This window comes from Cinclus cinclus, chromosome 3 (genome assembly GCF_963662255.1).
Source record: "Cinclus cinclus chromosome 3, bCinCin1.1, whole genome shotgun sequence".
NCBI classification, from domain to species: domain Eukaryota; kingdom Metazoa; phylum Chordata; class Aves; order Passeriformes; family Cinclidae; genus Cinclus; species Cinclus cinclus.
In genome coordinates, this window is record NC_085048.1 from 18329140 (window position 1) to 18345367 (window position 16228).

Below are 16228 nucleotides of genomic sequence, written 5' to 3' on the forward strand. Positions count from 1 at the left end.
CATCTTGCCATCTTGTTCTTCTACAGCCAAAGGAGCTGGTGATACAGATACTGCATATATTTTCCCTGACTCAGTCTCTCAATATAGTTCAGTGCAATTTGCTTCTGCTGAACAAAATCCTGGAGTCTAGCTAGTTTATTTAGTTTACCTTTTAAAGTCTGGTGAGAATTGTGCATGTAAAATCAGAAGAAACTATATGGCCCTACGTTAACTACTACAGATCAGTGTTTGTGATACTTTCAGAGATCTAATCTTCAGCCTTACCACTGTCTGGTAAATATGCAAAATTTCTATATATTTATTACTGCGCAGAAAGCTACACTGGATTGGCAAGCAGTTTGTAAAATGAAGATAAAGATCTAGTCATGTAGCAAACGAGCACATTTGTGAAACTTGAAAAGCTCAATTAGACAATGAAACATGCTGGCAAATACTGTAATGCCATATTAAACAACATGAAATATTTGCAGGTCTAATGATGAGTCTTCACCTCCCTTTCAGTCATTATTCCATCCTCTCTTTCCCATTGTAAAGGGTTTGGTGAGAAAACAACCTGTGGTGTGTGACCCCTTGACTTCAGTTTCAAATTATATAGAGATCTATTGAATCCTTGTTTTTGGAATATATGGGAGTAATGAAGGGTTTATATCAGAAATATCCTCTTGAAAAGCAGAAGTAGCACTTTTGTGCACACAATTTGCTGTGAAAACTGGGCAAAGAAACTGACCATTTAAAGCAGAAATGATTGTGTTTTCTGTTTTTAAATAAACACAAAGATCCTAAAAATCCTCTGTAAGGAGAACTTTCCCTTACAGGATACAATGGAATTAAAATAGTGTCAATAAATCGTGTGAGAGACTCTATCAGTCTGTGCATTGATAGTCTGTGCATGCAGGATAAGAACATTGACTGCCTGCTAATCTATTCCCAGATGGAGGTGGATGCAGACGAGAAGCGCCATCGCACACGCTCCAAAGGTGTTCGAGGTATGTCTCTTGCTTCACTAAATCACTCAAGGCCCCTGCTCAGGGTGACCTTCATCCTCCAGAATCTTATTGCACGATTCATTCTGACCCTTGCTTTTGCACAACCTTTCTGGTAATTTTTGTAGAAGAGGGGGTACTTGTAATAGATGATAAATTTTTATATGTTTTCCATCTCTCTGCAGTTCCCGTGGAACCAGCCATACAAGAGCTGTTCAGGTTAGTGCTCTGAGTGTAAAATGTATCCCCATTAGCAATTTAGAAAATTCATGCCTTTTAATGGGTATAATGCACTTTCAAGTTCATTGGTGGTTTGCTCATGCCCTGCTGCACTGATGAAATTAATTCCCTCGAGACTTGCTAATAAAAAGCATCCCCTCTTTTTTTTTTCCCCTTCAGTTATTTGATTTCTCTTTCTGTCTTTGTTGCCCTCCATCTCTGTAACACCTACTGCCTGCCTGCTTTTAGTATAATCTTTCTGCAGCACACCAGCACCTATATAATTAATTCTCTCTTTTGCAGCTGTCCCACGCCTGGCTGTGATGGCAGTGGTCATGTTAGTGGCAAATATGCAAGACACAGAAGGTAATATCGGTAATTTTTTCATAATTTAATGAAGAGATTTGGTAAACAAGTTATCTGGCATGACCTTGATAAACCAAACAATGATGAAAATTCGCAGTTACATATTCTAGAAACCATTTAGAGTCAGAGTTATTTTTTCTTTCTGAATGTGACAAAATTTAACTCACATTTTTGCTGAGGAGACTTGCTCTCATTGTCAGTCTTCTCTCAATTTTTGCATACAATTCTCTTGCTTATGTATTGCAAATTAAGATTTGGCCCCACTTACATGTTGCTGCTATTGTTCATGTTATTTAATGTGTTTCATAACTGAATGAAAAAGAGCTTCTGAGCATTTTAAGTTCAATGATCAGGTTAGATTCAAGGGATAAAGCTTAAGGCAAATCTACAATAGTAAGACTTCAAGGTTCAAATGCTATATTTTATTATTAATACCTTTAGCTTCTAGACTGAATTGTGGAGACATCTCCTTAAAAAAAAAAAAATCCAGCTGTTTGTGGTTAATAGTATACAGGGTAGCATATGTTACACAAACTGGGCATGCTTTTAGACCTCAGTCTTTACATTTCCATGTCTGCAAGGTCAATGTTCAGTGGTGTTGTACGTCTGTATAAACGCCATTCCTTTCCTGAATCATTTGTCCATGAATTTTTTGTGCACTATTTTGAAAATGTAGCAGCTCTAGAATACATGTGTTTTTCTCTCATTGCTGAGCATTTCATTTGACATATTTTCTACAGAGCCAATTGTAGGAGATAAAATGGCTGATGTTTAGGCCATCCCTTTTCTGAATTGAGGGAAGTGTTCAAACCAGTGTTAAATTATCCTGAAACCTTAAAGATTTTTTTTTTCCATTCTTGATTTTTCAGCTTATAAACCACTTGTGGTGTTTATATAAGAGTACATATTTTACACCAAATCTGATTACTGCATGAAATGGGCATATGGGGTCTAGGAATTAAATTTAAATTATACATTTGGGGTTAAAGCATTTTCCTGAAATAGGAAAAGATACTGAACAGTGCCACTCAGTCTACCCATATGCCTTTATTCTTACCAGTGAATGAAGCTTAGGGACAAGTCCAAAAAACACATTCAAAATTAGACCAAGAACAATGATATTAGAAATACTTTGAATTACATTTAAACTGCATAGACCATAAAATAATTATTCACATTTATTTTCTTAATTTTTTCTTCACTCGTAAGAGCAGTAACATTTTTGTGGCTATTTGAAGGCTTTGGTTAGTTTGGAATACTGATTTAGGAAAAGTGTCCAAAATAATTTTTTTAAAATTCACTTGTGACTTCTCATTTCAAACCATGCTTTTCTTTTGTCTGTTTTCTTTATGGAAATACAAGCCTCACAAGTAATTAAAGAATGGCACTAAATCCTTCTTTTCCCTCAGAAATTTCGTGACCTGTCAGCAGTTAAGTGATATGATGATAATGTCCTTTCTTGTTACAAGACTGTAGCTACATACGTTTCTTTACACTTCATGGAACTTCTATGCAGATATCAAAATTAAAAGTTTTAAAACATACAGAAAGAAATTCTTTAGCTTGAAAAATTCTGACTTTTTTCTGAATTGCTCTAACTTTGTGTTAGTGTCTCTGTTTGTGTAAGATCACCCTTTTGGGGAAAGAAGAAGCAATAAATGTGAGGTTTGGAAAGATTACATGCAGTTTTGAGATGTTAATTCCATATTTTGCTTTCTTGACATGATTCTGGTATGTCAGTACACGAACAGACTGAATCTTAGAGCTGTTAATTAAATGAAATTTTGGGCAGATGCGATAAGAATAAAAATTGGAAATACATCAAAAATTCCTTTTTTTTCTACTAAAGAATTTGTTGGGTTTTTATGTTTTCTTGTCACCATGATTGCCAATCCACTAATCAAAATATATTTAACCAATATATGGCCTATTTAATGTAAAAACACAGAGTACTTTGTCGAGGCTTACAATGTACATTTATCTAAAATTTCTGTTTTCTAGAAGAACAGTACTATTTATTCACAACCAACACCTACTAAATTTAACTTTTTGAAAGAATTTGAAGGAATTTTCCTCTTTTTCTATTTTGCTATATGGGTGGGAAAGACCCTCAAACAGTGCTTCCAAGGAAATCAGACTGTCTTAAAAAATTTATGTGTTCAGGGAATTGCATATCTCAGCTGATGTCTAACTCAATTCCATTTAGACCTACAGAGCATTTTAATGAGGTTAAGACCTTTTCATTCATGATATCAGACCAGTTCATTATTAGGAGTGAAATGCATTTGCTTCCACTAGGTGTAGTCAGAGCTCTCCAGAATTCTGGTTTTTCTAAAATGTCTTGAAGACTCTGCAATTCCAGCTATTGTTTTTTGGATTTGGTTTTGTAGGTTTTTTTTTTTTGTTTTTACTATTTTTGGTGGTTTTGTTTGTTTGTTTGTTTGCTTGTTTTTATTTATTACTGTAATTTTATCTTTGTGACAGTGAAAACCCATCTTCAAGTAGTACATTAAGCTTGAATTGAAATAAACAGACCATTTCACATTTTCAGATAGATTCAGGGGATGAAATGTTGTTCAGTTGATAAAATATTAGATAGAACTTAAAGGATAGTTTTATTGAAAGTTTTTTGTCTCAGTTGTATTTTTAATTATGAAAAAGCTTCAATGTAGGTTTATTAAGAGAACAAGCAGACTTTCTGTTCTAGTGTTGTTTCCTTTGAGGTGTATGAAAACACAAGACTGGAACTAGGTAGGGCAACAATGCTTGCTGTATAATTTCCATCTCCTTGATGTTTTTCTTTGTGTCAGATCTTAGGTGGAAGGGAAGCAAAACCTTGCATGACTTGGTTGGTAGCTTCCTCCTGGGTCTTAAGTTCAGTGCCTTATGTTGGCTTGTTGGCTGGACATGCTAGTAGACAGCTTAGATGGAGAAGTTTCTCTAAAGGGCACTTAGGGAGAATGCTGGGATTTCTAAAATCAGTGTGGTGAAAGCACCTCTCTCCAGTGGCTGCATGGAAAGGTCAGAAGGATTGACATCCCAGTTTGCATTCTGAGGAGAAGTGCCCAAAGTCGGATGGTGTGCCTGCCTTAACTAGAGCAGACTCTTTTTTTTTTTTTTCTTTTTTATTCATATTTTAGTAATACCTGGAAACCTGAAGCTAACATGGACCCTCCAGTGCTGTCCATGACACACAGCACGAGGCAATGCCTCAAGGTCAGAGTTTACACAGATAGAACTGTTTATGTTTCAAAGCACCTGAGGCCAACTGAACTGAAAAATAAAAAGAAAACAAATGTGGTGAAAGATCTGAACACAAGATAGAAACGAAAAAATAACCATAAACATGTTCAGATAGTGGTGAAGACAAGAGATGAATTGGAATCTTAGGAGTGAAAACCAGAGCATTTCCCTGGGCCATGCCTCTGATGCAGGTTCTTTTAGTCCCTTGGTAGCTGTTCAGGCCCATTGTGCATAGCAGCCTAACAATGAACACTGCTCTTACACCTTCAGTACTGTGAATTAATTTTGAACAATAAGCTTGGTCCAGATCCTTGTGTACTTTTAGCTGTGAATAATCCATGTGTATATATATAGCAGTGACTCTAGCCATACCAGGAGTGTGTTCCCACAGCTGTGTTTTCAGGGTGCCTTTTGACTAAGCATCTGAAGAAAAGCACAGATTCAAGTGTTCTTTCACTACAATTAGAAGAAACTTTGCCAGTTTCATTAATCAACTTTAGAGACAATGGGAATCACATTCTATGTATACAAATAAAAATGTAAAAGTGAGTCCATTTTCTGGTTTGTTCTGCAAGTGCAAATCCCATTGTTACTCTAGAGTAATTGAGTGTAAACTGGACTGTGTTATTTACTGAGTAGATGTGATTGATGGTTTCAGAAATATTTCACTTTACTTCGTTGCTCTTCATTTTGCATCTTTTTAAAACAATGTCATATACCAAATAGGTGCCAATGATTTGCCATGTAAATAGGCATATCAGTCATAAAAATCCTAACTAGAGTCCATTTAAAAATCTTGATTGCATACAGTGGCTTATTTAAAAACTTCTTAACAAAATAGTTTTTTGTTGTTTTGGTTTTTTTTCGCTCAAGTAGCAAAATCAATTAGATTCTGTAATGGATTAATCACTTGCCAGCTGCCACATGTTTCTAACATGATATTCTAACAAATAATATTCTAACATATATATTCTGACATAATAGTCTAACAAATAAGAGACTTAAAAATATTAAGGTGGTATCATGGCACTATGTATATTCATTGAGGATTCTTTTAGAGCATACAACAGTGCATATTTGAAAACAGACACACCCATTGTATAGAAATTAAAGAAAACCAGTTGTGGTCTGAAAAATTATGCATAAAATTCCAGTGAAAAATGTTAAGACCAAATGATTAACCCTTCATATTTAAAATGGAAATACTGATATAGCTTTTACTATATCATTAATTTCTATTTGATTGTTAAAAATAAGAATTCAGATGAAATAAACAAACTTGAACATTTCATCTACCAGGGAATTTTTTTATGCCTTTTCTTCAGGTCATATTTTATTTTTAAAGGATTTTATTAATTACTGATACAATGCCTTGAAAAACACAGGCTAGTCTCAAACAGGGATCATAAAATGTTGTGTGTATCTGTAATGTATGAATTGTCCCTAACTTTATAGAATACATTGCATTTTAATTTTCCACCAAATTTCATGATACTACCAGTTCTTGCTTTACTAGGCTGTCTCTGGTTTATTATATTATACAGATAGAATTATTTTGACTATCTTTTAATTTTTAGGCATGAGATTTGTCACTTCATATAACAAATTGAATTTATAAATACCTTAGAGTTTAGCATTGCTGTTTTGATTAGAAAAAGAACAAACAAGTACCACTGCATTGCCTTGACATTATATAATGTATTTTAGACTACATTTTCTGACAGAGCGAGTGAAATAATTCAGGCTCCCAAACTTCAAAATTAAAAGGCTCAAATATCTCTCTATTATTAGAAAATTATTGAATTTCTGTGCCTTGTTGTGCCATATTTCTTACTCAAATTTTCTCATTTCATATACCTTTTCACCCACCAGTTTGATTGCCATGGCTGCAGCCATGGGTGAATAATTGCCTGTCTTCACAGGAGCATGTTCTGGAGCTAAAGTCGAGTGCTTGCTTCCTGATGTATGCCTCATTTGGATTCTGCCGACAGCCTAGGGGCTGTATTATTCATGCCGTGACAGATAGCACTCACTAAAAGCATTGGAACAGGGCCAGGTACTGGCAGAGAGATAGTGGAGCATTGCAGCTTGCAACCCAGAGGAGCATCTATAATACAAAAAAAGAGAAATCCTCATACCTTCCTTTTACTGGTCTCACTTTGATGGAGAATTCATTTGCATCAAAATAAAATACCCTAAAAATAAATACATTTTTTCTAAAGCACGCTTCGAAGTTTAACACAATTTTCCACGTTTAATTGCAAAGCTGATTTTAATTAGTAAGGCCCTGCATGTGAAAAATGAAGATTCACTTGGGTGAGTGTAACACATTGCAGTGTCTGCTGAATGCTCTAATTAATGTATGGCTGTTGTACAATAGGGTGCACTGTGGGATATTTATGAAAAATTCTGTGCACGCAGCCAGTCTATCTGTATTTTAGTTCTTGAATAACAAGAATAAATAACTTTTCCCCCTTTATTCTTTATGAGACATCATTGTGAATGCCATCACCCTATCCATAAACTTTATGGCATGCCTGTCCTTTTTACTATTTGTCAAAGACTATAAATCAGAAGCTAGGACATACATATTTTAACATTAATTTGATAGCAGAGCATGGTTGCATGCTGTGCAGAACCAGAGGTCCACTGATGCTTTTGTGCTAAAGCCTAACCACAGAAAGGTGAGGTCCTTACTGTTGCTTGCTTTCATGATACTGTGAAAAATCCCATAGGATGCTGGAAGTACAGAGAAATATATATTCATTTATCTCTCAGCTGATAGTCAACCTTTATTATAATGTTTTAAATTATAAAATTGGATATTTACCAGAGGAAATACTCTGACACTCTCTGTGAAATTTAATTCTATTTTCTTTAACAGCATATTTGCTAAAGACTTTGGTCAGCCATGGTAAATACCAAGGATAATATTATAAATATATTTTATATGTAGTAATTCACTGCTGAGGGTTTGTAAAAAATGTTAATAGCTGAAACTTCATTGCTTTGTTAAATTCAACTAAAGCGATATAAGTAAGCAAGTAAATAAATAAGTGTAAGAAAGAGCATAGGGATTTTCAAACCGAACATTGCAAACAATAAATAATTGTGCTGACAGAGAATCCATAATGTATTAGAGGTCTGTATTGGCTGCTGTCTGGATTCAGCAATAAATCCTTTGTCTGATTGATGATTAATGATTAGAAAGGTACAAAGCTGGGTCTAAACCATCGAGCAAATGTACACCAGCAGTTGGTGTGAGACTCTGCATACTGTTGTCCATTGTGTAGAGGTGACTACACAAAGGAACCACAGCTCAATTACTCCTACCACCATCTGGATTAGGAGTAGCTATTGCAGTGGCAACAAGTTGCAGGGTCTGCAAGTGCCAGTAGTAAAGGCAGGGGAAAGAAAGTAAATCAGAGGCAGGCAAATAAAGAGTGTTGACCTAACTGTGCAGCTGCAGCAAACAGCAGATTTAGGATGTGCTTTCTGCAGGGAGTGCCCTGACTTGGGTGTTGCTGAAATGGTTCACTCCTTTTCTTTCAAAGGGAGGGTGCTGAACATATTTCTCATGCAGCAGTCCACTTGCAGGCATGGGGTTTTCTGTCAATGGATCTGTCTGGAGATGTCCCTGTCAGCCACAAAATAAATGAAGACCATGCAGAAAGTATTGGAAATAAAATTAAAAATCAAAACAAAAGAACAAAACATCCAGCAATACTGGGGAGATAATTTCCCCAAGATCGTGGAAGTAGCTATGCACATTTTCCCTTTGCCTATGGGGAATTTATTTGGTTGGCCTGGTAGGTTTGCTGAGTACATTGTGTTCTCTTAGGAGAGAAATAAATTGTTAGGGGTTGAATAATTTGTGCTTTTCATTGTGGAAAAAGGTATCTACAGAGTTGATTCGCACATGATAGGCAAGACATTTCATCTCACTATGCCTTTGTTTCCCTGTGTCTAAACAGCAAGCAAATTCTAGGCATCATGAGGTGTAAAGGCAGAGCCATGTATAGGGGATTATTTCAAATGTAGTAAAAAAACAAAAGTCTGGCTCTGATGTTTATCTGATATTTAAATAAAGATCTGTTGAATAGTCATTGATGTCAGAGAGTCTAGCTTTACAATTCAGTGCTTTTTTGATCAAAACACTTTACTGGATCCTAGAGCAAAATTAGCTGATTTGTCATGATAAGACAATTTTATATTTAGAATCCAGTCTAGTTTCCCAATGTCATTATTTGTCAATTATTTCTGCAGTATTTCTGTAAAAATATTAATTCCGATGTTTGAAAAGCTGGCAATATTTAAAAAAATCTTTTTATTAATATGTATTTTAGTGAAAATGCAGTGACAGTTTTTAACCTTAAGACTAAACCAGAAAAGCCACACCAAGGTAGTGCACTGGTTTTAGCATACTATGGAACCACCTACATTCTCCTTCCAGCAGTTCTGAGCAGCAGCCATAGCTACTGTGTGTTGAAAAATGGCCTGTGCATTGGAGCATCCTGTCAGAGCTTTAGAGACAGGAGAATTTACTGGTGAATACTGGCAATTGGATGGACAGGGAGCCCTGTCTTATTCCTTGCTCCAGTGTGCGCACAAACACAAATAACATGTGACTTTGAAAAGTTCTATCTGTAGGTGGCACCCACGCCCTCAGAACAGCGTTGCCCTGCTCTTTTTTTCTCCATCTTAGTGAAAATGATCTGAACTCTGCTACAATAATCAAAAAGGAGGCAGGAGAAATCAGATATGTAATAAATAAACAAAATTATGGTTATATTTTCTTTAAAATATTCATATTTTATGAAATCTTGCCCAGGTATTACCTGACCAAGAAAAGAATATGAAGAACATAAGAAACCAACTCAAATATGAAGGAGGCCTAAAAATATGCCATGATGTGACTTTAAAGACTTCTGCTGAGGTTTTTCAATAAGTTGAGACAGCCCTTTCAAAGACATCACTTCTTATTAGTGGTTGATGTGAAGTACTGCTTCTAGTGGTGTCAGCTCAGGACAGGGAAAGGAGAAGTAGTCCTGAGCATCTTTGATGGCAATAGTTAATCTAAATAAATACATCCACAGAATTAAAAGTGCCCAGGGGATAGATAGCTTGTGAAGGTATCCTCAGCACTCTGCAGCCTAGGACACTATCAATGGTGATAACTTTAACCAGGACCTACAAAGTTGTTTTTCTGGCTATTCGCCTGAATTACCTTCCCAAGAAACTCTTGAAGCTTACTGGTGATGTGAAAAGGGATTGCAGAACCTAATGTCTTTTTGTTGTTTGCAAGAACTAGTAGTGTCGTGCTGCAAGTATCCATGGAAGAGTGTAGAAGGAGTTTAATGCCTAAGTGAAAACATTCCCGTGACTGAAGTTAGGGCTGTGTCTCAAATCCATGAAATGTGATAAAATTTGAAATACTATGAAGTATACTGGAATAGGACAGGATATGATTGGTTTATATGCTGTTAACAGTAATATTTTAAAAAGGGGTTTTGCCTTCAGTTCCTGGGAACTGGGACAGATTTTTTTATCATCAATTTTTTTTGTTTAAAGTAGTGGGCAGGCCACTGAATTGGATGCAGAGTAGTGGATGAATGCTTTCTGTTCAGCTGATTCTTGTGAAAGAAATTCACCAAAGGTGTACACCTGCTGCTGTTTTTCACCCACTTAATGTCTCCAGGAGAAAATCTTACCTGTAGTTGATGAGTGGGGAACGGTTGTTCAGAAAGGCTAGAGCTAAAAGCTAGCATTCATGCAACTTCTGCCTTAAGTCCAAAGGGTGGACTCTCATCAATGCTCTCTTGTTTTGTTTTGACTCTGAAGTCACAGTAGGAGTGCACTTTTAACATTAGGCTTGTCCAAATCAAGAGTCATAGAATTGTTAAGGCTAGAAAAAGACCTTTGAGATCATAGAGTACAGCCATTAAGTCAGCAATGCCCAGTCCATCACTAAACCATGTTCCCATCTACACATCTTTTAAATACCCATAGGGGATGGTGACTCAAACACTTCCCTGGGCATCCTGTTCCAATGCTTGATAATCCTTTCACTGAATAATTTTTTCCCAGTACCCAACCTTAAACTCCCCTGGCACAACTTAAAGCTTTACTCTCTCATCTTGTCACTTGTTGCAGCTTACAACCTGCTTTCAGGTAGTTGCAGAGACCAATAAAGTCTCTTCAGCCTCCTTCTCGCCAGCTTCTACAACCCCAGTTCCCTCAGCAGATCCTCACCAGACCTGTGAAAACATTTATTTGGGCACCTTGATGCCATGCTAAGTACATAGCATAGATAGTTTAATCTCTCATCTGCTTATTTCAGTTTAGCAAGTGCTTTTGAAAGCCCCACAATTTGTGATCTGCACAAACGTGCCACTTTTCCACTGTTTTATTTGTCAATAAGGTTAGGTCTCCATCTGGATTTGGTTGGAGATGTTTTCTCCCATTTTCTGGGAACTTGCGTTCTGTATTATAAAGAAGTTAAAATGTCAGGATGCTTGCATTCTTTTTTCTTCATCTGTATTCAAAAGGAGAGGGAAGGATATAATTTTATAACTTTGAGCAGTCAGTTGGAGACAGAATTACTCCATTTTCAATCCCAGCATTAGCACTTCATATAGGAAACAGTCATTTTAGAGATGAATTGAATGAATCCTTCACTGGTAGTAAAGTACTGGTAGTAAAGAAGATGTCAGTGTTTTGTTTTGCATGAAGTGTTAGAGAAGTGTGCACTTTCAACCAAGACTATTATGAAATCTCATGAGCAAGCAGTCTTCTGAGAAGTGTAAAATAAAGCTTCAGTTGCCCCTGGCAAAAGAGGGTATTAAACACAAATTGCTCACACATTTCTGTGTGTTCTAGATTAGATAAAGCTAAGGCTGGGATTGTGATTTCTTCCCTGACCATCTCCAAGTCAAAAGACTGAGTTAATCTCTGTTTCTGTGAGGAAAAAAAAAAAAAAAGAAGAAGGCTTAAAGTGATTAATTCTAGGAGTGGAGATCCCCCTCTACAGAAAATAGCTTCTACCAGCCTGGATTACAGTGTCTAAATTCTGCTGTGTGTTAAGTGCCTACATGTCCCTAGGTATTAAAAAAGGAGCAAACATACTTCACTTGGATGTCAGAATTTCACTGTGCAGCTATGCATAGAAACAGAGCTGTAATGCTTTTGCTCCCTTGATAAACTAGGAGTTCGTGACTCTGCTACCACACAAGAAATTTGCATCCTTGACAGAAGTTGAGTCATGCCTCTGATTTATACTTCAGTGCCTCTTGCTTTAGACCATCCTTTTTATATCAAAAGTTCATTTTTACAATAATTATCAAATGTTTTCTTGTTACTTAGTATCTGCAAGGACAGTAAGTAAAATGTACTAGAATTACTTACATTTAATGTAGACCTTGCTTGGGCATGGTTTCTTCTAGAATGATGAATAAATATTAATAGTATGTTGGTTCTTAGTAACCATATGTACCACTTCAGGAAAAAGGGACAAGCAAACTGTCATCTCAAACAAAAAGATATATTATATACCATGACACATGTGATTGATTTTCTCTGACACAAGTCTTCTAGATGTTAGCATGTCAATAGCTACCACACAAAATCCCCTGGTTTTGAAACTTATTCTTGTAAAATCCTCTGTATATCCCATACTTCGTGAAAGGAAGTAGAAGATACAAATTCCTAGTGAGATGGGTGGCTAAATGCAACCAGTTCACATGGGTAATTGTATTTTATGCTTGTAAAGCTTTTTCAGCTGTTAATTTTAAAACATTTCACAAATGTAACTCACTAGCCTCAGTTCATTTTGCAGTGTTAAGTACTTGATTTCAAATTACACCAAAGGTCATATTGCTTATAGTGTTGGAATACATTCATAACACCACATTGACTCACAAGACTGGTTGTAGCAACTTTTTACCAGCACGCATTTATAAGGCACAGGGCTTGGGATGGAAGGAAAACAAATAAATTGTTTTTCTGTCTGAAAATGTAGGAATGATTGTGACAAATGCATGACTTTATTTTGACTGGGGCTTTGGAATTAACATTTCTAATTCTTAAAACAAAGACACTTAGCTCTTCTTTTTAATTCTGTGTGACATAAGGAATTACCAGCTTTACAGTTCTTCCGTCCCTTCTGCAGTGGTGAATTTGTTTCAGTGCTTCTGGCAAGGCAAATGTACTACTTTCTGACTTGCAGTACTGTCTCTGCAGCATCTAGGTGTTCCTTGGAAGTGACATTCTCAGAACTGACATGGCCTGGCATTGCTTGGCTTGTGAGACCTAAAGAGATCACAGAAAAGGACAGACTCAGAAACTGAGTCAGAGTTATAAAACAAATACCATTTTGGAAAGAATGCAAATAAATTTTGACTGCTGTGTTAACTTCAAACCTTAGCAGTGAAGCTTGTGGCTTCCAGTTATGTTATTAAAAGGATGTGGGAGGAAGGACTGAACAGTTAAAATGGCACTGAATAAAAGTGGAACAACTTATTTAAAATGTCAGCATTTAATCAAAACTATAAAATAGAGAAAACATTTATCTTTTTCTGTCTACTGTAATTGTTGATTGTTCTTTAAAAAGTAGAGTAGTCCATCAGATTTAGAAATCAGTCTACTGAAGAGCTTGGTAGAACCTCAACAGAACTGTCATGGTTAGTTTGGATCTGTTAGAAGCAATTAAAAAAATAGGTATATTGTGGGTTAAACTGATCTCTTTTGTAAACAGGAATTGAATTTAATTCCCCTTACACCAGGGCACTTTGTACTGACATTACTCTAGAACTCTACATAAATAAAACAAACTCACAGAAATATGGAAGTTTATTGGCTGGTCTGAGAAATAGGGATAATGAGATTATAGCAACATCCCTATTTTTTAAACAAAAAGGAAATTTAGAATCACCTAAGAGATTGAGGGGGAGAGTCAGGAACAATTTACCTACTGACTACATTGCAGTATAGCTTTTCATGATATCAGATAATTTGAAGTGACATCATACCTATGGTACTTTTCAACCCTACCTTCAAAACCTTCCAGGTGTTCTTAACACAAAGTGTTGCAGCTGGCCCACCTTCTGTTTAGCATATTTACCAGTCAGTTAGAGATGAGACAAGTTTTCCACCATTAAATTTCTACATCTGGGTTTTTCACAAGAAGCATTTCACAACATATAAATCAGAAAATAAGCACAAATTTCTAGAGCTCCACTACAAGTAGACCTTTGGTACTGAAATTGAAGACAAGGATCCACAAAATCACCAAATCTGTAGTTGACCAAACTTGTAATAAAAAAACAATTTATGTATTTCCAGAAGTGCTGCCAGCTTTCTACCTGCCAGAATGTTTAAGATTTGCAGGCTGCAGGTACCAGCATCCTCTGATCCATAAGACACAGCATGTGTTCTCTGCTCACACTAACACATAGGCACCTCGTTTCTATAGACAGCATAGCAGTCACACCCTTTCACAGCAAAAAATTCGTGGTAGTTGTGCATTCTGGACCAGCAGTGTTACTGAGGAAGCACCATACTGCTTCAGTTTTTCCTCTAGCCTGTATGGGTGTAAGCACTATGTTAATTCTCAAGACAGAGCCATACAAAATGATGAAGGTGAAGACTGGCAAGGATCCTTCTGTCCTGGCTATTGAAGTCTGGCTTTTGAACAGAAGTGTGAGATTTTTTACAGAGACCAAACAAAGAGAAGTTAGTCTGATGGTTAAAGGACTGCTCTAAAGGAACCAGATTTGGAGCCGTAAGAGATTGTTTGGGTAAAACCAACCAAATTAAAAAAAAAAAAAGTTTAGCTCCGTTTGCTTGACAATTTTTTCAACCTTGTTAAAATTGTTGAATTGTTGTTAAAAAGAAAAAAGTCAGATAGCAATACCACACAACATGTATCAAAAGAGAAAGCAATAAAGTAGCCACCCATACTACAGGCATGACTTTTCTACCTGAATCAGAAAGTGTCTTTTTTGGATTATAAATCATATTTTCAAGATTATGCCTAAGTCAGAGTTACAAGTACATGCAGATATCAAGAACAGAAAAGTTATTTTAGAAGCATTCTTTTCATAATTCTTCATATTTTTTAGTGAGGATATAGCACATGATTGCTCTTGTGACACTCAGGCTTATAGACCTACATGTTATCAGTGGGGAATTTATTATCTAAGGAACTGATGACCTGTGATGTTGCCACACATGATAAATCCCCAAATACAAAGAGAAAGCTTTTAGAATTAACTAACTCATTGCTAACCAACTTTCAGTGATGTGTGCTAGGCATCGAATACCTCAAACTAATAAAAAAAAATTGAAGTAGCCTTTGAAGTGGCATACACTTTTTTAGAAAGTTGACTTTAGTCTTTTAAAACTGAAGAATCCTTTCCCCCTCTTGCCATCTTTCTGTTACACATTCCTACTTCTAATAATTTCTCAATTTTACTCTTTGGTCCTTGGACAGAATATAATTCTGGACCTTTTGCTATTCAGTCTTGCTACCTTTCCTGCCTATGCATCTTTAAAACTGAACAGCTGAAATTCATAGAGGGACAACTGCCACATTTCTCTTAAAATCTAGCCATAGGAGGTATATTGGCAGCAGATTTTCAATGGAAAACGCCATTTCCTCCCACAGCCCAGCTGCCACATTTAAACCATGCTGTGTGGGGCTTCCACTCTCTTGGGAGGATTTCATTTGCCTTCAGAGATTCTTCTACAGTCTAATGGAACTCACTGTCAGCTATAAAAAGCAACATTATATGCCATAGTATTTTTCTTTAATTGTGATATGACTCAAGTTGAATCCTTCTTACTCTGCACTAGAATGTGATGGAATTCAGTTAGCTTTTTTTTTTTTTTTACCTGAACAGGCATCTTCCCTTTCGTCAGATATATCACAAAAGGCCAGATTAAAGCAAAGTCATTTAGACATCTGTTTTTTAAAGTTATGTGATTAACCTAGGAGGTAAGCTTTCATTTTTAGACTAGAGTATTTCTTATTCTCCTAATAATAAAAAATTAAAGCTGAAAAACATCAAGTGAACATGCGATATAGATTTGTCCTTTGGGTCTGCCAAGAGCTGGAACCAATTTCTTTATGACAGGTAAACTTGTAATTTAGTGGAAGCTAAGAAAACAGGAACTGTTTCTTGCAGGAAACTACCTGCAAGACTCCCTAATACTACAGCAAAGCAACTTCTGTTTGCTGCAGAAGAGTACTAGTTCAGTAGATTATTATCACAAACAAATATATGCCTTTCAGGGTGTAAGTCATGGCAGGGGGACAGAGGTTCTCAATCCTTTAACAACCAGAATTTAGAGTATTTCACACTTGAATGACTCCTAACCAGCCGTGCAAAACACAGAGCAGTATCCTGTGGCTTAAGCTG

General features: G+C 36.2%; 1 protein-coding gene across 4 annotated transcripts in view; it reads left to right on the forward strand.

The window, feature by feature from the left end:
• The first annotated feature begins 931 nt into the window (after positions 1-931).
• MYT1L (myelin transcription factor 1 like) overlaps positions 932-16228 on the forward strand; it is a 127373-nt gene continuing 112076 nt past the window's right edge. For all 4 annotated transcript variants that reach the window (XM_062488515.1, XM_062488516.1, XM_062488513.1 and 1 more), the window contains exons 1-3: positions 932-986; positions 1169-1202; positions 1506-1568. In XM_062488515.1, the coding sequence (XP_062344499.1) occupies positions 932-986; positions 1169-1202; positions 1506-1568 (152 nt within the window). The remainder of the gene's footprint in view (positions 987-1168; positions 1203-1505; positions 1569-16228) is intronic.